At 40.5% G+C, this 24,376-nt stretch overlaps 1 protein-coding gene across 6 annotated transcripts in view; it reads right to left on the bottom strand.

Annotated features, from left to right (window-relative positions):
• Positions 1–1,384: 1,384 nt before the first annotated feature.
• Positions 1,385–24,376, bottom strand: part of LOC124616121 (protein transport protein Sec23A) — a 104,255-nt gene continuing 81,263 nt past the window's right edge. For all 6 annotated transcript variants that reach the window (XM_047144388.1, XM_047144396.1, XM_047144406.1 and 3 more), the window contains one exon: positions 1,385–1,696. In XM_047144388.1, the coding sequence (XP_047000344.1) occupies positions 1,610–1,696 (87 nt within the window). In that variant the 3' untranslated portion in view covers positions 1,385–1,609. The remainder of the gene's footprint in view (positions 1,697–24,376) is intronic.

Here is a 24,376-nt window from a genome sequence, read left to right as displayed (position 1 = left end):
AGAACTTCAGAAAATAATTACAAATTGCTTAACAAGAGTGGTACATTGTCTGAAGAAAGTACATTTCCAGTTTTACGCAGATACATTTCTCCTGCAATACCAATAACTGGCACTTAACAGTGTGCAATGGATATGGTGTGGTACCCAGAAATGAACTCCAAAACTGAAGTATGTGAGACAGTATGATTCTTGTGGATGGAACATCTAAACTGCACGGAGATTCACCATGGATATCTGGCAAAATATGGACTGAATGCTATGTCACATTTAGTCATAGTGAAATGGTGGCAACAACTTGACCAAGTCCATACAGGCCTGGGTGATAATTGATTGGGAGTCATGTCCACTTTTTTGGCAAGCTGGAAGAACATCTGGGAGGGGGATCTGACGATGAGAACATTCACACAGCACTTGATTGACCCCATGACCAAGACACAGATTTCTACTGTCAATGAACTGAACAACTGGTACAACATTCCCAATGTTCGTCACACAAACTTGGTAACTACCATATAAAAGAAAAAACGTCTATCTATCTCACTTTGACATATAGTGTTGCATTCAATAGAAGTTTTTACATGGCCTGCCATAATAATGTGTAACTTACTTTTTGAAACCCTCTCATGACAGTGGGCTCTTGAGATCTGTTTGAGAGAGATGACACTGTCATTTAAACTGTATTTTGGCAGTTTAGGATAAACAGCATAATCCCTAAATCTCTTCCTCATGAGTGTCCTCAACCCCTCCAACAGCCCAAGCCTCAACAGTGGTTGTCCATGCCCTTTTCTTTTTCTTTATAATTTTGCACATTTCTACAGAATTAAATATAATTTCTGATTGAACCACTGGACTATTCAGAACAACAGGCAAAAAATTAGAAGTATTCTTTTAATTTTGTAAAATGTCTTTTTCAATGCACATAAATGTCTGACCTGTTATTTACCTTTAGATGTGGATCTCAGGAATCAGTCAATCCCACTTGCAAATGACTTGTGAATTTCAAAGAAGGAAGTAAGATCAGGGTTTACCATCCCCATCACTGATGAGGTTGTAAGAAGCAACACAAGCTGAGGTTGGGAAAGGAAATCTTCCACACACTTCTCGCATGAACCATCCTGCCTTCAGTGATTTAAGAAAATCATGGAAAAACTAAATCAGGATGGGTGGACACATTTGAACTGATGTTCTTGTTGCAGATATATAGTGGTAGTGACAATGATTGTAATATGTCCAGCATAAAAAGAAAATCCTGTTATGCAGGGAATATAGTTCAGCAAACTTTCACATGTTCCTATCATATATGAATAACATACTTTGTATATGGCTTTCTAAACTGAGCCCCTAAAGTTTACAACAAACCAAACAGCCATAAAAGCACCTACAATACAATAAAAATCTAGCTATTTATTTTAAAGGGCAAAAATTATTTACAATAATTGACAAATTTCTTGGAATATGTATATGATTTGATGTACCCAATGCTCATTATATGTATATTACAAAAAGTACATCACTAAATATCTTTAGCGGTATTACAGCAACAAATAATGTAAACATTTATGAATTAGTCCATATCTGGAACACAACAGAGTTATGATGCTAGCTGTTGTTAAGAAGAGGACACAGCTAGCTTCTTCAAGTGTTCCATAAATAACTGCAGGCTGACATCATCAGTGAGAACAGGAGCACCACTTTCCTACAAAGACAAAAAGAGTACATAATCATTATGCAAGGTAGTTAAACAGTCCTACAGAATTAATTTTTTTTAAAATATATACAAACTACTCCAACCAAAATTCAAGATCCATTATGGATTACATTGTGAGGACTGTGGCTGTTAATTAAAATTAAAAATGTAGCTGTTAATCAAAATTTTAAAAAAATATATAATTCTGTGTCGCTCACAAAGCCACTGTAACATATGCAGTTTTTTTTTCCAGTTTCAAAATGATTCACTTTCAAAGAAATGTTACACAATTGAATATTTCCAACATGATTTAAGCAGGCAGTATTTTTCTAAAGACAACGCTGTACAAATCTCTACTAAAACTGACTACACAGAGCTGACTAATCTCAGTTTCATTAAAAAACACAATACATTTACAAAAATTACCTTTAATCCTTTCTTTCACACAAGTTTATTAAAAGTAAAATAACAAACAGTTAAAAATCAAACAATGAAAAATCCACTATGGAATGTAATAACATTATGAAAAGGAAAGTTGCTACTCACCATATAGCAGAGATGGTGAATTGCAGATAGGTACAACAAAAAGATTGTCACAAATAGCTTTTGGCCCACAAGTCCTTTGGCAAAAACAGACAGACAGACAGACACTGTTTGAAGAAGGCCTTGCAGGTCGAAAGCGTTATTTGTGACAGCCTTAAATCTACGACTCAGCATCCCGATTGTATTATAAACAGTTGTTTTACTTGATATTCAACAACAAACTTTTTTAAGCCAGAAGGATACAAAATGAAAACATTTTATGGAGAAGGAAATGAAAAGGAGTACTGAATGCCCAAGTGTCAGGCCTGAGGTGTGTACTGGGGGGGAGGGGGTGAGGGAATCCAAAATGAGCAGATGGTGTCAAGGCTGGCTGTCATGAGGTAGGATGAAGCATTGTTCTCACACACTGAGAACATAAATTCAGATGTCCTCATTTTTTTCATGTCACTTTTCTTTCTTCATTATTTGCACTGAGTAAACCTAACATATTTTCACACTCTAGTTCTCTGTGTATTCTATACCTCACACTCTTTTTGTGTACCTCCCTGATTCTTGTTGTTGATGATTTTATTTTCAGTCTGACATTTCATCTCTTTTAACACAAGTTTATCTACATCTACATCTATACTCCGCGAGCCACCTTACGGTGTGTGGCGGAGGGTACTTGTTGTACCACTATCTGATCCCCCCTTCCCTGTTCCATTCACGAATTGTGCGTGGGAAGAACAACTGCTTGTAAGTCTCCGTATTTGCTCTAATTTCTCGGATCTTTTCGTTGTGATCATTACGCGAGATATATGTGGGCGGTAGTAATATGTTGCCCATCTCTTCCCGGAATGTGCTCTCTCGTAATTTCGATAATAAACCTCTCCGTATTGCGTAACGCCTTTCTTGAAGTGTCCGCCACTGGAGCTTGTTCAGCATCTCCGTAACGCTCTCGCGCTGACTAAATGTCCCCATGACGAATCGCGCTGCTTTTCGCTGGATCATGTCTATCTCTTCTATTAATCCAACCTGGTAAGGGTCCCATACTGATGAGCAATACTCAAGAATCGGACGAACAAGCGTTTTGTAAGCTACTTCTTTCGTCGATGAGTCACATTTTCTTAGAATTCTTCCTATGAATCTCAACCTGGCGCCTGCTTTTCCCACTATTTGTTTTATGTGATCATTCCACTTCAGATCGCTCCGGATAGTAACTCCTAAGTATTTTACGGTCGTTACCGCTTCCAATGATTTACCACCTATGGCATAATCGTACTGGAATGGATTTCTGCCCCTATGTATGCGCATTATATTACATTTATCTACGTTTAGGGAAAGCTACCAGCTGTCGCACCATGCATTAATCCTCTGCAGGTCCTCCTGGAGTACGTACGAGTCTTCTGATGTTGCTACTTTCTTGTAGACAACCGTGTCATCTGCAAATAGCCTCACGGAGCTACCGACGTTGTCAACTAAGTCATTTATGTATATTGTAAACAATAAAGGTCCTATCACGCTTCCCTGCGGTACTCCCGAAATTACCTCTACATCTGCAGATTTTGAACCGTTAAGAATGACATGTTGTGTTCTTTCTTCTAGGAAATCCTGAATCCAATCACAAACCTGGTCCGATATTCCGTGAGCTCGTATTTTTTTCACTAAACGTAAGTGCGGAACCGTATCAAATGCCTTCCTGAAGTCCAGGAATACGGCATCAATCTGCTCGCCAGTGTCTACGGCACTGTGAATTTCTTGGGCAAATAGGGCGAGCTGAGTTTCACATGATCTCTGTTTGCGGAATCCATGTTGGTTATGATGAAGGAGATTTGTATTATCTAAGAACGTCATAATACGAGAACACAAAACATGTTCCATTATTCTACAACAGATTGACGTAAGCGAAATAGGCCTATAATTATTCGCATCTGATTTATGACCCTTCTTGAAAATGGGAACGACCTGCGCTTTCTTCCAGTCGCTAGGTACTTTACGTTCTTCCAGCGATCTACGATAAATTGCTGATAGAAAGGGGGCAAGTTCTTTAGCATAATCACTGTAGAATCTTAAGGGTATCTCGTCTGGTCCGGATGCTTTTCCGCTACTAAGTGATAGCAGTTGTTTTTCAATTCCGATATCGTTTATTTCAATATTTTCCATTTTGGCGTCCGTGCGACGGCTGAAGTCAGGGACCGTGTTACGATTTTCCGCAGTGAAACAGTTTCGGAACACTGAATTCAGTATTTCTGCCTTTCTTCGGTCGTCCTCTGTTTCGGTGCCATCGTGGTCAACGAGTGACTGAATAGGGGATTTAGATCCGCTTACCGATTTTACATATGACCAAAACTTTTTAGGGTTCTTGTTTAGATTGTTTGCCAATGTTTTATGTTCAAATTCATTGAATGCTTCTCTCATTGCTCTCTTTACGCTCTTTTTCGCTTCGTTCAGCTTTTCCTTATCAGCTATGATTCGACTACTCTTAAACCTATGATGAAGCTTTCTTTGTTTCCGTAGTACCTTTCGTACATGATTGTTATACCACGGTGGATCTTTCCCCTCGCTTTGGACCTTAGTCGGTACGAACTTATCTAAGGCGTACTGGACGATGTTTCTGAATTTTTTCCATTTTTGTTCCACATCCTCTTCCTCAGAAATGAACGTTTGATGGTGGTCACTCAGATATTCTGCGATTTGTGCCCTATCAATCTTGTTAAGCAAATATATTTTCCTTCCTTTCTTGGCATTTCTTATTACACTTGTAGTCATTGATGCAACCACTGACTTATGATCACTGATACCCTCTTCTACATTCACGGAGTCGAAAAGTTCCGGTCTATTTGTTGCTATGAGGTCTAAAACGTTAGCTTCACGAGTTGGTTCTCTAACTATCTGCTCGAAGTAATTCTCGGACAAGGCAGTCAGGATAATGTCACAAGAGTCTCTGTCCCTGGCTCCAGTTCTGATTGTGTGACTATCCCATTCTATACCTGGTAGATTGAAGTCTCCCCCTATTACAATAGTATGATCACGAAACTTCTTCACGACGTTCTGCAGGTTCTCTCTGAGGCGCTCAACTACTACGGTTGCTGATGCAGGTGGTCTATAGAAGCATCCGACTATCATATCTGACCCACCTTTGATACTTAACTTAACCCAGATTATTTCACATTCGCATTCGCTAATAACTTCACTGGATATTATTGAATTCTTTACTGCTATAAATACTCCTCCACCATTGGCGTTTATCCTATCCTTGCGGTATATATTCCATTCTGTGTCTAGGATTTCGTTACTGTTCACTTCCGGTTTTAACCAACTTTCCGTTCCTAATACTATATGCGCACTATTTCCTTCAATAAGAGATACTAATTCAGGAACCTTGCCCTGGATACTCCTGCAGTTTACCAATATTACGTTAACTTTTCCTGTTTTTGGTCTCTGAGGACGGACGTTCTTTATCAACGATGATAATGTCCTCTCTGGTAAGCCGTCAGGTATTTTATCGTTTCGCCCAAGGGGGGGGTCCCTCTAACCTAAAAAACCCCCGTGTGCACGCCACACGTACTCTGCTACCCTAGTAGCTGCTTCCGGTGTGTAGTGCACGCCTGACCTGTCTAGGGGGGCCCTACAGTTCTCCACCCAATAACGGAGGTCGATGAATTTGCAACCATTATAGTCGCAGAGTCGTCTGAGCCTCTGGTTTAGACCCTCCACACGGCTCCAAACCAGAGGACCGCGATCGACTCTGGGCACTATGCTGCAGATATTAAGCTCAGCTCGCACTCCGCGTGCGATGCTGGTTGTCTTCACCGAATCAGCCAGCCGCCGGAAGGAACCAAGGATGGCCTCAGAACCCAAGCGGCAGGCGTCATTCGTTCCGACATGTGCTACTATCTGCAGCCGGTCACACCCAGTGTGTTCAATAGCTGCCGGAAGGGCCTCCTCCACATTACGGACGAGACCCCCCGGCAAGCACACCGAGTGCACACTGGCATTCTTCCCCGACCTACCCGCTATTTTCCTGAGGGGCTCCATAACCCGCCTAACGTTGGAGCTCCCTATAACTAATAGGCCCGCCCTCTGTGACTGTCGGGACCTTGCCGGAGAATCGGCCACTGGCCCAACAGGCGAGGCATCCTGTGGTGGCTCGGAAACGATGTCATCACCACTAGGAAGCACCCCGTACCTGTTGGAAAGGGGTAAGGCAGCCGCCACGCGGCTAAAGACGGTTTTAGGGCGCTTTCTGTTCTGTCCGCCATTCACCCTGGAGTGATGGCTGACCGGTAAGATGCTCACTGCCGGAAGACGCAGCGACATCAGGGGTTCCATGTGATTCCAAGGCCACCGAAGTAGGCATAGGTCTCACCACAGTTGCCCCAACGCCACTACGAGCCGACGCCTGCGCCTCGAGCTCGATGAGCCTAACAGACAAAGCCTCCACCTGCCCCCGAAGAGTGGCCAATTCTCCTTGCGTCCGCTCACAACAACCACAGTCCCTACACATGACTATGTTTACCCACCTTCGCCTTTCGGCCAGGCACGCGCGAGCCCACCACTGTCCGCCATTCACCCTGGAGTGATGGCTGACCGGTAAGATGCTCACTGCCGGAAGACGCAGCGACATCAGGGGTTCCATGTGATTCCAAGGCCACCGAAGTAGGCATAGGTCTCACCACAGTTGCCCCAACGCCACTACGAGCCGACGCCTGCGCCTCGAGCTCGATGAGCCTAACAGACAAAGCCTCCACCTGCCCCCGAAGAGTGGCCAATTCTCCTTGCGTCCGCTCACAACAACCACAGTCCCTACACATGACTATGTTTACCCTACTCTATACGGTGACAAATTCCCAAGATAATCTTCTGATGAGCTACTCTGATAATCAAGAAACACTCACTGAAATACGAGACGCGAAAACTACGCTAGGTTTTCCCAGAAAAACTATTTAAAAGCTAAGCGCAGCAAATAAGTACAAAAACGCTTTATACAAACAGTACTCGCTGCTGCTGGTGCTCTCGCTCTGGCTGTCACAAGACAACTGCTGATTCAAGTGACTAGTGGCTAATGGCCGCGAAACAAACAAAAGACGGTTTTAGGGCGCTTTCTGTTCTAAACGATCAAGAAAACACTAAGAAATCTAACACGAAAACTACGTAAAGTTTTATCAAGAACTGTTAGTTACTATGCAGAGCAGATAAACACAAATAGAATCCCTTCCTTAGTGGAAGGTCGTAAACAAAATGCAAAATAAATGCTTTATACAAACAGTACTCGCTGCTGCTGGTGCTCTCGCTCTGGCTGTCACAAGACAACTGCTGATTCAAGTGACTAGTGGCTAAAGACGGTTTTAGGGCGCTTTCTGTTCTAAACGATCAAGAAAACACTAAGAAATCTAACACGAAAACTACGTAAAGCTTTATCAAGGACTGTTAGTTACTATGCAGAGCAGATAAACACAAATAGAATCCCTTCCTTAGTGGAAGGTCGTAAACAAAATGCAAAATAAACGCTTTATACAAACAGTACTCGCTGCTGCTGGTGCTCTCGCTCTGGCTGTCACAATAACTTGTTCCGAAACCAGATTTTATCATGTTACACATGTCATCACACAATCAAATAATGTAATCTCTTCTATCTCCAAGACAAAGGGAGGGAGGGGGGCAGTATTCCTAGTGTTCTATCAAATTAAAAACCTATGAGGGGATTCACAGCATTCCATTAATTTTGAGTTTTTTTTCTTTTTCTTAGTAGTACAGTTGTTCAGTATTCTGAATTTCATATTTCTTCTACTTTGACTTTTAATCCCTACTCACACCGAGACAATTGTGCAGCAAAACATCAGCAAGGATTTAACAAAACACAATTAGTGAGCTGTTCATGTTTTTGTTGAAAGAACTACTCCAATGATCTCTTCAAGAGATACTGCAAATGATAAACGAACGCAGATTTTCATTTACAGGAGCAGGAAGTCTATTGCCTCGAATGAGCATTCTTTCATTATGGCCTCTGTAGGTTCACGGATTGCATTTTCCTCTTCTCCTCCCAGAAACTCTTTTTCTCCAGTCCTCCTCCTGAAATCTTCAGTACCCTCTTGTCTGCTCCACTGGTGACTATCTTTTCCCTATCTCCTCCTATGTTGTCAATCTCTGGCTTGCTGGTTGGTATGTATTTGCTCCTCCAATTTTTCTTTGATTCCACTTTGAACCCAATTGCAACCAGTCATTCTTGAGTTCAACCAATTACTTAGTTCCATTACTATCTTTCCTCTTGTCCTCCCTTTTGTTTCAAATACTCTTTTCTTCACTCTATCCATATTCGCCCTTATTTCACATCCAGTAAAACTTGTTCTTTTTAGTCTGGTATCTAATGAAATTGTCCTGTTGCTCCAGTACAGTTCTTCCGTAAGTCTTCACATCTAACTCTCATCATCGCACATCCATCACCACCTTGCACCATCTCTCATCACTGATGACAGGGCAACCAACTGGTTTTAACAGCTGACTGGCCAGTTTCTTTCAGTCTAATTACATAACTGAATGAAACTAGACTCTGCAGCCAAGTCAACTGTAAGAATATTTTCACTCACTGAGTGATTTCACTCAATATGAGGCAACCAACTGACAATCTCCAACAGTTACATCAGAGGTGCATGTGGCAGAAATTTTGTGAAAAGATCTTGCAGCAATGCAAAACGCATTTGTTTTAGTGATTGTCACCCCATGTTGCATATCATATCCGTGACAATCTCGCCCTAGTCTCCCAATGATACAAAACACAGTCCCAGAAGGTAGCTCTACCTCTGGTGGTACCTGTAGATATTTCAAAGGGTACACCAAAGTTAAAATTTAACGTTACACATGTTCAGTTAATTATGTACTGCTTTGAAGTTTTCAATGTCATTCAGCAATCCTATCTAGTAAGAATCCCATACCATGCAGTGAAATTCTAGGTGAGGACCGGCAATCATAGTGTTGGCAGTCTACCGAAGGGATTTGTTTCATCTTCTAAGTGTCCTGCCAATAAAATGTAGTCTTTGATTTATTTTACCACAACATTATCTATGTGACAGTACCAATTTAAGCCATTCATAGATGTAATTCTGAGATGTTTAATTGAATTGACAGCCTTTAGATTTGTGTGATTTATCATGTAACTGAAATTAAATGGATTCCTGTTAGTACTCACGTGGATGACCTCACAGTTTTCATTATTTAGTGTCACTTGCCACTTTTCCCACCATATGGATTTGTTGTTTTAATCTAAATGACATATTATTTGTGAAAATGGTAGAAAGACAGGTTAGGAAGAATACTGGATTTTACTCTTGATATTGGAATATAAATGGGAAAAAACTAATAGCAATATGTAATATGATATGAATGAGTAAGGGTGTAGATGAATGGGTGGGAGTTTTTGAGTTTGTTTCGTAATGGGCATTAGATTTCTCTCTTAAAATTTGATAAATTCATTCAGACGTGGAATATGAGGAGATGAGTAGTAATGGGAACAACCAAATGAAAATAGTTGAATCGGCTGAATTATTGATTCATTCTTTTGAAAACCAGTGCGTGGGAACGTATGAATGAAAGCAATCAACACAGGCCATTGTAGTTTTGGATACTGGAATTATTCATTCTTTCTTTTCAATTGAAACCAGTCTGGAGTTTTCTGACAGTTGAATCGTGTATGTATTCTTTCAGCAGAAACCATTCTTCGCTGTTTTGGTTTGTCTGAGAAATTCATTCATTCTTCTGAGAGAAACCAGTCTGTACTACTTTCATTAGTTAACAAAGCATTTATATGAAACAGGGTACACATTGTGAACCAAATGCTAATGTGTGTATGGCATATTTTGGCTAGGAGTTCCCTTTCAAGGATTTGATTGCCTGATGCAAATAAATCTTTTTATTTGGCACCATTTCGGTGACTGGCATTTCAATGATGATGTGGATAACACAATACCTAGTCCTTGAGTGGATAAAATCTCCGTCACGGCAGGGTTCCTTCACATGGCATTCAACCACAATGATCAGACAGGCATGAAGACAAACAGTTGTAAACCAGATTCGGCTTTTTAAGCCATCCTCAGGAGAACTTAAGACTAAAGTTGTTTGACAATGGCCTAAAACACTGAAAGCTGGTTCACAACAAACTGTAAAACAAATATTATTATGTGACATTAATATTCTGTATTTCAGTTTTTTATATGTCTATGTTCCTTCATGTACCAATGGAATATTCCATAAACATGTGTCATAAGAATTATTAATTCAGCTGTTATAAAATGTATTTTAAATACCAGCTCCTGTATATAGTGAATTCTTACTACTTATTCTAGTCAAAACACCAACACCACATTTGTAATTAGAAAAATTGTTCCCACACAACCTGACATTACGATATCCGACATTCAGTATCTAAAACTATTACCCCAATGTATGGTATCAACAAAAAACACAAGAATAAAAACATTTATCAGAAAACTATATACAATTTTTTCAGAAATTTATTCATTATGACAGAACTACATCTATAAAACCATATAAATTCCACTTTCTTTAATACCCCATCAAATGTAAGGCTGGTTCCTCTATGCTATACATACAGTTCTAATCAATTTACATAATTTTTTGTACTTTAAAAAATAAGTGTGCAAAAAGTACAAAAGACAAAAGTAGTCACAATGAGATACGCTTACTTGGGGCAACCAACCAGTTAGAAAATGGTTAAATGTAAAAATCCACCAAAGTTCCCATAATATTCATCAATTTTCCTAACTATACTGTGAACCCTTCTGAAATTTCCAATACCACTATTAACGGGCTGCAAATAACCACTCCCCTCCACCTCATGTAGTACCATCCCAAATTTATCCAGACCTATGACATCCTCCATAAAGTTTTCATCCAATTTGGTCATTACTAACACAGAAGTAGTAATCTTCCTAGAAGGTCTTTTTTAAGACCACTTGTTATAATCTCGATAAATACTGAGGGATTTTCGTGTGCCAAAGAGACCTTACTGGCTGATTTATGTGCAGAATATAAATGCGACATGCTTTCAGTACAAGAGACTCACCAAAGCTACAATAGCCATTGGCCCAAAATTGCAGGCACGGAACTTGTTCTGGAACAGTCTCACGATAAATATGGTAGTGCCATTTTCAGCGGACCAAACCTAAATGCCACATCAACTTCTCTGACCGAGAGGGATGACATCGAAATTCTTTTAGTTTGTATGCCACACTTCTGTGCTACTTCTATATACAAGCCCCCCAGTGTCAACTTCATGTTTGAAGCACCTAACAACTTTAACTGCCAGGACATAAACTTCATCCTTGGTGATTATTTCTGCCGAAGCACATCATGCGGATACCCAAATTCAGATACCAATGGTGAGAAACTAGAGACCTGGGCAGAGAGTTATGATCTACATTTAATTCAGGATCCAAAGCTGTCGGCATCCTCCAACAGCAGACGGTGGAGGAGAGGCTACAAGCCTGATAATATATTTGTGTCATCAAAAGTTGCTAGGAAATGTGTCAAGATGATGGGTAAGTCCATCCCATCCACACAACATAGACCTGTAATCTGCAAAGTGAATGCCATGGTAATGCCAGAGGAGGTGCCTTTCATATGAAGATTTAATTTTCAGAAGGCCAACTGGGAAAGATTCATCAAAGAGCTTGACACAGAAATTGCCAAGATTCCACTGCAACCTGAGATGTATGATGCATTTGTCAAATGCGTCCTGACAGTTTCAAGAAGGACCACCCCAAGAGGCTGTAGAACAAGTTACATACCAGGACTGACTGATGACAGCAAAAAGCTAATGAACTACTACAAAGACCTTTTTGAGGTAGACACATTTGCTGATGACACTATGCAAGTTGGTGAGGAACTGCTGCAAACTATATCAGCAAATCGCAAAGCTAAGTGGACCTCGTTGGTAGAGAAGCTTGACATGAAATTAAATAGTAGGTGGGCTTGGAATCTCCTGAAAAACCTGAGCGGTGACCCAATGAAATCTAGAAACATCACCGCAATAACAGCAGACCAGATTGCAACACAGTTACTAATGAACGGGAAGACTAAAGGCCGGAGTACACAGGAGCAACTGGAACAAACCCCCGGTAGACTCTGCCATCTCCACTTTGAAATTGAACAAAGCTGCTGGCATCAATAACATCAAAGTAGAACAGATCAAGAAGTTCGGCAATACCGCTCTGCAATGGCTGCTTAGAATGTTTAATGAATGTGTATCAAGGTTATATATATTCCCAAGCTCTGGAGGAAAGCTCGCGTGGTTGCACTACTAGAGCCTGGTAAGGAACCAAACAAACCTAAAAACTTTTGCCCAGTATCACTGTTATGCCACTGTTTCAAGGTCTTCGAGCATCTTATCCTTTCGACCTGGAAAGTCGTGCTGTAGTCAGATACTGAACCTCACTCAACACACTGAAGATGGTTTTGAACATGATAAGATAACAGGAGTTGTCTTTATCGACCTAACAGCTGCATACGACACTACCAACCACAGAAAGTTACTGAGGAAAATCTACCAACTCATCAAGGATTACCAACTAACATCCCTTATTGGTACGTTCCTGCAGAACAGAAGATTCCAAGTCTCTCTCCATGGTAAGAAGAGCAGATGGTGCACACAAAAGAATGGCTTACCTCAAGGCAGTGTGCTCGCCCCTTTGCTCTTCAATGTTTACATTAATGACCAGCCCATAATGGAAAATTCCAGTCTTTTCATCTGTGCTGAGGATACTGCAGTGGCTGCTCAAGGAAAGACGTTTGAAGAAGTAGAGGAAAAGTTGACTTCTGCATTAGATACGCTTGGCTCCTACTACAAAGCCAATCATCTAAAGCCAAATCATAACAAGACTCAAGTGTGCGCATTTCACACGAAGAATAGGGAAGCTCGGCGGGAACTGGACATTACATGGCCAGGCAAATGACTGGAGCATTGTTAAACACCAGTATATCTGGGTGTTACCCTTGACCAAACTCTGTCCTTCAGGAAACATTGCCGTAACACCAGGCTGAAAGTTAGTTCACAGAATAACATCTTGAGGAAGCTCACATCCACCACATGGGGAGCAAGTCCTCCCGTCCTGAGAATTTCGGCTCTTGCTTTTGTATGTCTGCTGCAGAGTATGCTTCACCTGTGTGGCCTGCATCCACTCACACCAAACAGGTTGATATTGCAATCAATGAGACCGTCCGAATCTTGTCGGGATGTACAAAGCCAACTCCAGTCGATAAAATCTACTTGATTGTTGGAATAGCTCCCCCCACTATTAGAAGGGCTGTTGCTGCTGATGTAGAGAGGGCTAAGCAAACTTATGATACCAACATCCACTGCACAATCATCAGACTGTACCATTGACTGAAGTTGAGAAAGAGCTTCATTGCCAGGTCTCAACCACTACAGGGAACACCAGAGTCTAACCGCGTCACCAGGTGGAAGAGCAATCTACCAACCGATATCCCTGTAAAGGAAGAGCAATCCCCAGGAAATGACTTGCTCTAGCCTATTTGGAGATTGCTCAATCATCTTAGGGTGGGCGTTCCTCTTTGCAAGACCAACATGCAAAAATGGGGCATTCTTCCAGCTGATGGAGATACATCCAGCAAGTGCGGAACAACATAAGACCCAGCCCACCTGCTAATTTGGCCTCAGCTTGAACAACCCTGCACAACACACGACCTGATCAAGGGAAACAACAAGGCCATCGGAGTTGCTACCTTCTGGAAATGATGACCAGACACGGAAATGAATAAATCACTAACATGAGAAACATACTTTCTACCGCTTCCAAAACAATATTCTTCTATGCAGACACTGTATATAACAACTTGTCGACTATATCAACATTCCTGTGAATGAGTTAAATCTACATCTGTATAAATACTCCATAAGCCTGTCAGCAGAAAATTATATCACACTAGAGTCAAAGCTGTGCTTTATACTATGTCATTGCCACCTTTGCAATGACAGTACTGTGCACACATTGCCACCAACTTCCAACAACTGAGCTGCCAAACAATAGGCAAGGACAAGTCAAGAACCAGACCAAAAGCACATTCTGCTCCACAACCTTCTGCCAGACAAGGAGAGTACCACAGATTTAGCTCTCTATAATGAATATCTTGACAAGGTGAGAGCCACAATTTTTAAAGCCCAACATGGTATCAAGAAAATACTGTGTGTCACAGCCACAGCCTTCTGAATGAACCAGTCATACGCAAAATCACTACTACTGTTCAGTAGCCAGCTAATACGCTTTAACACTACTCTGGAGACACTGAGAGTTCATGCAGATATTGAGAACAGTTTAAATGTTCTATCAACAGTAATTTATTTGTGCCAGTTATCAATGAATGCTTATTCCTTTGGGGATGTCCGGAAGGTAAGCCCAAACACCTAGTCAATGGCATTGCAGTGATTGCTTCTACTTATAAGAGCAGTAGGCTAATTCTTTAGGTAACAGATGGAGATCACAGCCAAAAAATATTGGCTCACTGCAATTTACTTGTTGTTGTTGTTGTTGTTGTTGCGGTCTTCAGTCCAGAGACTGGTTTGATGCAGCTCTCCATGCTACTCTATCCTGTGCCAGCTTCTTCATCTCCAAGTACCTACTGCAACCTACATCCTTCTGAATCTGATTAGTGTATTCATCTCTTGGTCTAGTCAAGTAGTGCCACAAATTAGTCAAGTAGTGCCACAAATTAGTCAAGTAGTGCCACAAATTAGTCAAGTAGTGCCACAAATTAGTCAAGTAGTGCCACAAATTAGTCAAGTAGTGCCACAAATTAGTCAAGTAGTGCCACAAATTAGTCAAGTAGTGCCACAAATTAGTCAAGTAGTGCCACAAATTAGTCAAGTAGTGCCACAAATTTCTCTTCTCCCCAATTCTATTCAGTACCTCCTCATTAGTTATGTGATCTACCCATCCAATCTTCAGCATTCTTCTGTAGCACCACATTTCGAAAGCTTTATTCTCTTCTTATCTAAACTATTTACTGCACACGTTTCACTTCCATACATGGCTACACTCCATACAAATACTTTCAGAAACGACTTCCTCACACTTAAATCTACGATTGACGTTAACAAATTTCTCCTCTTCAGAAATGATTTCCTTGCCATTGCCAGTCTACATTTTGTGTCCTCTCTACTTCGACCATCATCAGTTATTTTGCTCCCGAAATAGCAGAACTCATCTGCTACTTTAAGTGTCTCATTTCCTAATCTAATTCTGGCAGCATCACCCGATTTAATTCGACTGCATTCCATTATCCTTGTTTTGCTTTTGTTGATGTTTGTCTTACACCCTCTTTTCAAGACACTGTCCATTCCGTTCAACTGCTCTTCCAGGTCCTTTGCTGTCTCTGATAGAATTACAATGTCACCAGCAAACCTCAAAGTTTTTATTTCTTCTCCATGGATTTTAATTCCTACTCCAAATTTTTCTTTTGTTTTCTTTACTGCTTGCTCAATATACAGATTGAATGACATCAGGGATAGGCTACAACCTGTCTCACTCCCTTCCCAACCACTGCTTCCCTTTCATGCCCCTCGACTCTTATAACTGCCATCTGGTTTCTGTACAAATTGTAAATAGCCTTTCACTCCCTGTATTTGACCCCTGCCACCTTCAGAATTTGAAAGAGAGTATTCCAGTCAACATTGTCAAAAGCTTTTTCTAAATATACAAATGCTAGAAATGTATGTTTGCCTTTCCTTAATCTACCTTCTAAAATAAGTCATAGGGTCAGTATTGCCTCACGCATTCTAACATTTCTACGGAATCCAAACTGCTCTTCCCTGAGGTTGGCTTCCACCAGTTTTTTCCATTCATCTGTAAAAAATTCGTGTTAGTGTTTTGCAACTGTGACTTATTAAACTGATAGTTGATTAATTGTCAACACCTGCATCCTTTGGGACTGTAATAATTATATTATTCTTGAAATCTGAGGGTATTTCGCCTGTCTCATACATCTTGCTCACCAGATGGTACTGTTTTGTCAAGGCTGGCTCTCCCAAGGCCATCAGTAGTTCTAATGGAATGTTCTCTACTCCCGGGGCCTTGTTTTGACTTAGGTCTTTCAGTGCTCTGTTAAATTCTTCACACAGTATCGTATCTCCCATTTCATCTAGATCTATGCCCTCTTCAATTTCCCTAATATTGTCCTCAAGCACATCGCCCTTGTATAGACCCTCTATATACTCCTTCCACTTTTCTGCTTTCCCTTCTTTGCTTAGAACTGGTTTTCCATCTGAGCTCTTGATATTCATACATGTGGTTCTCTTTTCTCCAGAGGTCTCTTTAATTTCCCTGTAGGCAGTATCTATCTTACCACTAGTGATATATGCCTCTACATCCTTACCCTTGTATCTAGCCATCCCTTCTTAGCCATTTTGCACTTCCTGTCAATCTCACTTTTGAGATGTTTGTATTCCTTTTTGCCTTCTTCATTTACTGCATTTTTATATTTTCTCCTCTCATCATTTAAATTCAATATCTCTTCCATTACCCACGGGTTTCTACTAGCCCTCGTCTTTTTACCTAGTTGATCCTCTGCTGCCTTCACTATTTCATCGCTCAAAGCTACCCATTCTTCTTCTACTGTATTTCTTTCCCCTGCTCTTGTCAATCGTTCCCTAATGCTCTCTCTGAAACTCTCTATAACCTCTGGTTCCTTCAGTTTACCCTGGTCCCCCCTCCTTCAATTCCCGTCTTTTCGCACTTTCTTCAGTTTTAATCTACAGTTTATAACCATAAGATTGTGTTCAGAGTCCACATCTGCCCCTGGAAATGTCTTACAATTTAAAACCTGGTTCCTAAATCTCTGTCTTACCATTATATAATCTATGTGAAACCTTCCAGTGTCTCCAGGCCTCTTCCACGTATACAGCCTTCTTTCATGATTCTTAAACCAAGTGTTAGCTATGATTAATTACTTAGAGGAGATAAAATACATTCGATCTGAATGTCCTGAAAGTCTTAATTCAACATCCATAGAATGCAAGGGACAGATCCAAGGTCGGAAATACTAGGGGCAAGAATGGAAATGCCTAAGGCAAGATTCTTGCATCAAAAATTTTGTGTACCCTCCCATAGACACTTGCTGCTGCTGGAAAATCCATGTCAAAAGTCTGAAACAATACAAAGAAAACATACTAAAATTAATGGAATTTTCAGGGGAATAGGTCAATGGAATGCTCACCACACAAAAGATTTGCTAAGACAGCTCATCCCTGAACAGACTACCTGTCGCCACAGCTCTTAATGTTCATTCCAAGTGAGGTCATTTGAAGTGCAACATTAGGCATACCATGGAGCCTTACTATGCAATTTGTGTTCAATGCAGCCACTCAATACAAGACTGCAAAACATTAAAAGATGTTCTGGAACATCTTAATATCTTAAGATAATAAATCAGTATTCTCTCTGTCTTAATCAGGATTACTCTGTCAGAGACTGTTCAAATTCAGAAAGAGCTGCCTGTCCTTACTGCAAAAGGAGGCATTACCCTCAGTCTGTGACAGCCTGAAACCATCTGATCCTTCCAATGTCCCCATCATTTCAGCAAACAGTATCATCACAGGAAGCTTAAGTGTCACTCCCCTTCAGATGAGACGTGGATATTTGACGCGGCCTGCAGGTGAGAATAGACTTGCATGCTGTATTCTGGATGCCAGCAGCCAATCAGTCTTCAGTAGCCAAAGACGGAACAATACTTAAATGTGATTGACACCATGCCTTTGCAAGTAAAGCACTCGAATCATCTTTCAGATCCATATCTTGCTGACTTGTACTTCTCTAGCTAAGAAGCACATGGAAGAGCACCCAGGGATGTCAAGTTAACTTAACACATCAAAATCTTATAGCTGGTAGATCCCACTGGAGGAGAATGTGACATTCCTATAAATTTACTTACTGGAGCGGATCATCACTTGGAGGTAGTGGATGACGCATAACCAATACATATTACCCAGTCTCTAGCATTATTGTCCTCCAAACTTGGGTGGTATCTCAGTGGATGCCACCCAGGAACCTTAGCAAATCACACCACTATTATATCATTAACCAAGCTTTTGAAGTGTTGAATGACGACACAATTCATAGATTCTCAGGCTTCAAAGCAACTGGAATCAGGAACAATGAAGAACATTTAATCCACAGAAAAAAAAAACTTTGTGGTATTTGTATAATTTCAAGTGTTCTACATACTTGAAGACCAGAGGCGAGTAGTTTATCCCTCTCGAAAATCCTCTGTCATTCTACACAACATTCACAATGCTGAGAGGCATTTCATTGCCTTGGAAAGGAGATTATTGAGAAATGATAACCTTAAATGAGTTTATGACAATTAATGTTGAAATATATTAAAAATGGGCATGTCGAGTTGACTCCAATGGAAGAATCTACAGACTGGTTTTATTTGCCGCATCATTTACTCAAGAGAGAGAGGCAAGAGCGCACTAAATGGGAAAGAGTCTTTGATTGATCTTCACATGAACGAGGTGTCCCCACTCTTAATGATACTTTGCAAATTGAGCCTAACTTGCTACCTGAGGTGACTGAGGGGTTTTGAGAGCTGTTAGCTAATAAAGCTGGGGAATAAATTAATTCAAACAGCTTATTGATTGAAACATCTTCCATTCGGCCTCACATGCAGCCCATTTCTTTTTTCAGCCATCTTCCGTGTACTTACAGTCTCTTATAAGTCCCAGATGAATGATTTGCTGGAGAAACTAAAATGGAAGTCAGCCTAGTCTTAATTTATTAAGAGTTGCCTTTGCTGTTGAAGCAAATACAACTGCCACTGTCTAAGTGACTCATTAATTCATGGCAGTTATATATGATCTGGGGGACTAAAGGACAGGTTATCCAATCAAACACCATGGTACTTGGAGCCATGAAGGAGACAGATTTTTCCACAAGACAGTGACGCATCTTGGACACAATAGCAACTAAAAGAAATATATTATGGTCTGCTGCACACATTCAGGAGCCTCTGGGATTAGTAACACAAATATCCATTTTATGACAAATCCTAGTTCAAGACTAGGACTGGCTGGTGGACTATGGTGGGAAAAAGTCCTGCCCCCATAGTCTAGGTGTTAGATGGCACACCTGGATGTCAATCCATCCTGAACTATTTCGAACTACTGTTCCAACCTGAGTCCAAATGATGGAACAAGGGAACTCTTATATTCATGTCTGATGTGACACATCATAGTGAGCATATGCCAAAGACTTGTACATAACTTTTATGGATAACTGTTCTCCACTAATGTGAAGCAAGAGCCAGTTAGCACCCATAAAGAGAACAACACTCCCACATTTTCTACTGTTAGCAGTTCTGACAGAGAATAGATTGATCAGACTCCTGACTGGTTTGATGTGGCCCACCACAAAATCCTCTCTTGTACAACTTCATCATCTCAGAGTAGCTCTTGCACCCTACTTCAACAATTATCTATTGGATGAACTCCAATCTCTGTCTTCCTCTACAGTTTTTATCCTCTACAGCTCCCTCTACTACCATGAAAGTTATCCCCTGATGTTTTAAAAAATGCCCTTCATCCTGTCCCTTCTTCCTGTCAGTGTTTCCCATGTGTTCCTTTCTTCACCAATTCTGCAGAGAACCACCTCACTCATTATCTTATCAGGCCTTCTAATTTTCATCATTCCTCTATACCACCACGCTCAGATACCTTGATTCTGTTCTTTTCTGGTTTACTGACAATCTACGTTTCACTACCATACAATACCTACTTTCCCAGAAATTTCTTGATCACATTAAAGTTGATATTTGATACAAGCTGATTTTCTTGGCCAGGAATGCTCTCTTTGCTGTCCAAATCTGCTGTTTATATCCTCCTTGCTTCATCCATCATGTATTATTCTATCTCCCAAGGTAGCAGAATTCCTTAACTTTATCTACTTCATGGTCCCCAGTTCTGACGTCAAATTTAAGGCCAGTCTCATTCTCAATAGTTCTCATTACTTTCATCTTTCTTCAGTTTACTCACAATCCATGTTCTGCACTCATTAGATGGTTCATTCCACATTCAAAATATTCTGTAATTCTTCTTCACTTTCACTGACAATAGCAACGGCATCGTATCACTGAAATGCTTTTGCCCTGAATGTTAATGCCACTCATGATGCTTTTTTTTCATCATTGTTTCTTTGATGCGTAGACTGAACAGTAGGAGGCAAAAGATTACATACCTGTCTTACACCTTTTTTTTAATTCTAGCACTTTGTTCTTGGTCTTCTATACTTATTGTTCTCTCTTTTTGTGTATTATCCATCTTTCCCTGTAGCTTACATGAATTTCTCTCAGAATTTCTAGCACCCTGATCCATTTTATACCATCAAATGCTCTTCAAGGTGCAAATCCTACAGAAGTATTTATCTTGATTTTTCTCAGGTCTTGTTTCCATTATCAATCTCTGGTGCTTTTACCTTTCCAAAATCCAAACTCATTGATACCTAGCAGCTCCTCAATTTTATTGTCCTTTCCTCTGCATATTATTCTTGTCAGCAGCCTGTTTGCATGAGCCATTAGGCTGACTATGTGATAGTTCTCACACTTGTGTGCCTTTGTCATTTTTGGGATTATATGGATGACATTTTTTACAAAACCTGGTGATACATCTCCTGACTCACTGATTTGACTTGAATAACCATTTAATTGCCACCTCTCCCAATGAGTTCAGAAATTCCAAAGAAATATTATCTGTCCTTTCTGCCTTATTTGATCAGTAGTCTTCCACAGCTCTATTAAACTCTGATTCTAATACTGGATCCTCTTTGTCATCAGAGAAGTCCTCTCCCTCACAGACATCTTCAATGTACTCTTTCCAACTATCCATTCTTTCCTTGGAATTACCATAGCACTCTCAATGTTGAAGTCCATCATTTTAGTTTCATCGAAGGTCATTTCCAGTTTTCTGTATGCTGAACCTGTCCTTCCACGTCTTTTTCAATTTCTTCACATTTTCCTTGTCCCCATTTCGCCTTGACTTCCTTGCACTTCCGATTTATTTCATTCATAAATGATTTAAATTTCTGTAGTCCTGAAATTCTCTGTACATATTTGTACTGCCATCTTTCATCATTCAAGTATTTTTTCCATTATTTAAGGTTTCTTTTGAGTTACCTTCCTTGTACTTATAATAGTCTGTCCAACTTCTGTGACTGCCCCTTTTAGAAATGTCCATCCCTCTTCCACTGACGGACCTGCTGTGGTATTCATTATCATAGTATCTACAGCCTTAGAGAACTTCAAATGCACCTTTTCCCCTCAATACTTCAGTATCCCACTTCTTTTCACATTGGTTCCCAGCTTTTCTTTTACTTGACTCTGTTCTTCATCATCACCAAATTGTGCTCCTGGGTATGCTTTACATCTGATATCTTATTTTGGAATCCCTATCTGACAATGATGTAATCAAGCTGGAAACCTTGTGTATCTCCAGGCCTTTACCACATGTACCACTTCCTCTTCTCATTTTCGAACAATTTATTTACTGTTACAAACAGAAATTTATTTCAGAACACAATTTGTCTTTCTCCTCTCTCACTCCTACTATCAATCCCTTGTTCTCCCATAAATCTTTCTTCTATTCCTTTACCTATTACTGTGATCCACTTCCCATGCATATTAGATTATCAAATACTTCTACATATTACGCAACCTCTGGCCTTGGCAAAGCAATAATCAGGACTGATTCTGTCATAACTCTTGGACTGATAAATGACAATCTTTCAACTGGGAAAATGTTTGTGTGTTAGAGAAATCCTATCATCCTCATCACCGCCTCAGTGGCGACAGCAAAGACTAGCTGGCAGATTTTCTTTTGAGAGGAACACACCTTAGGTTGCAGACACTTGGCATGTGTTTGTTTTAGGAAATCAATGCTTTAATCAAAGGGCAATGTCTACCTAGCACATCAAAGATAAGGGTGTCTGAACACCTACTCCTCAGATAGTGATTTGTTACATTTGGGAGGTTGCTTGCAATATGCCAAATTGCCACCCCCCCCCCCCCTTATTCTACATGGGAAACACCAATTTACTAAACTCCTCATCATGTACACTCATATCAATCTACACTATTTGGGAATACAAGTGGTTCTTTTGAACCTAAGAGAATAGTCTGGATATTACATGCAACATGTCTCATCCAAAAGATTCTGTTTTGTCATGTTGTTGTTGCTGTTGTGGTCTTCAGTCCTGAGACTGGTTTGATGCAGCTCTCCATGCTACCCTATCCTGTGCAAGTTTCTTCATCTCCCAGTACCTACTGCAACCTACATCCTTCTGAATCTGCTTAGTGTATTCATCTCTTGGTCTCCCTCTACGATTTTTACCCTCCACACTGCCCTCCAATGCTAAATTTGTGATCCCTTGATGCCTCAGAACATGTCCTACCAACTGGTCTCTTCTTCTCGTCAAGTTGTGCCACAAACTCCTCTTCTACCCAATTCTATTCAATACCTCCTCATTAGTTATGTGATCTACCCATCTAATCTTCAGCATTCTTCTGTAGCACCACATTTCGAAAGCTTCTATTCTCTTCCTGTCCAAACTATTTACCGTCCATGTTTTGTCATATTCCCTGTAAAATTGCACATAGCTTTGCTGGCCAACAGATGGAAGCATCACTGCCAAACTATAAGAGTGAAGTGTCACAAGCCATTTGAAGTTTCTGGCAGTGGCAGACTTTGGTTTACTGGTAGGATATAAGGGAGATTATTTACAAATCACTCATGTGACCCATTGTAGAGTGGAATGATCACAGGTTTGTTTGACCTGTGGGAGAGTGTCACAGAGATACTGAAGAAACTGAACTGGCACAATCTTGAAAACAAATGTAGACTACCCCAAGAAAGCCTAACTAGAAAGTTTTAAAAACCAGCTTTAAGTAATGACTCTAGGAATATACTACAATCCCATTCATATCACTCCCATATGGATTGTAAGGACAAGATTAAATTAATTATAGCACACATGGAGGCATTTGCACAATTATTCCTCCTGTGCTCCATATGTGAAGAAAAAACCCTGATAACTGGTACAACAGTATATAACGTCTGGCATGCACTTCACCATGGTCTGCAGAGTATAGATGTAGATTAGATTTTGCTGGACCCCTATACTCAAAAATATGAAGTGTTACAAACAAGTGTTGTACAATCTTATTTATCTGTGTATCCATCTGTGCTGCAACTACAGCTGTTCAAGAGCTAACAACCTACTCAACTTTCTTTTTTAATTGTCTGTCTAGATCGCTTTCATTTTTTTTAAGGGCCAGTCCAAAAACACTGTCAGATGCCATTCTTGTCCTTACACCATTGCCGTCTAGCATGTTTCTGCACATTCATCAAAGGTAAGCGGAGAAGTGGACGATATGCATGTAACGCATGCCATAATAAACAGCGATGGACTGTCACCCCTGACGGTGTATGATGTGTTACACTGCTCCACTGTTGCGCAGGAGTGAAGGAGGATGCAGGTGTGTCCTGCAATGCCATTCTGATAAGGTTCCAGTCTTCTTGGGTGGAGGGGAAGGGAGGGAGGGGTGGTCTGAGTGTGCAACCTGACCCACCTCATCATGTTCTATGGCCTTCGATGTACAATTCTGCACACACCCTCACACTGACAAAACACATCTCACACGAACAGCAACTTCCCGGATTTTTCTCTCATGCCAATAATGCGCCCTCTTTCAAACTCAGTGATTTGATGGCACAGTTCACACATACATCTGCTAGTCATCCTGCACATCTTCTCAAGTCACACTGATTCATTACCTTTGGTTCATAGCAACAACAAGAGTCATAGGTGCATTTTACTGGTAGGTGGTGTTGTGCAGCGATATCAATGCTGACTTAGAACCTGTGGGTCAACATGGTTCAAATGCTAATCATCTCTGCAGAACATACTAACGTACATGTCTGGTGAATATGAACATCCTATCTCTAGTCGTTCATGGTGTTCTGTTTTTTCTGAACATAATTGTAACTAATCAGCATCTACTCTACAACATACAACATTGGTACTATAACACCATCAAACATCAAAGGTAAAAGAACATGCCTGACTACATGATTTACAAAAGTAACCTGTA

The sequence above is a fragment of the Schistocerca americana genome, chromosome 1, assembly GCF_021461395.2.
Source record: "Schistocerca americana isolate TAMUIC-IGC-003095 chromosome 1, iqSchAmer2.1, whole genome shotgun sequence".
NCBI classification, from domain to species: Eukaryota; Metazoa; Arthropoda; class Insecta; order Orthoptera; family Acrididae; genus Schistocerca; species Schistocerca americana.
This window is presented reverse-complemented; position numbering and strand designations above follow the sequence as displayed.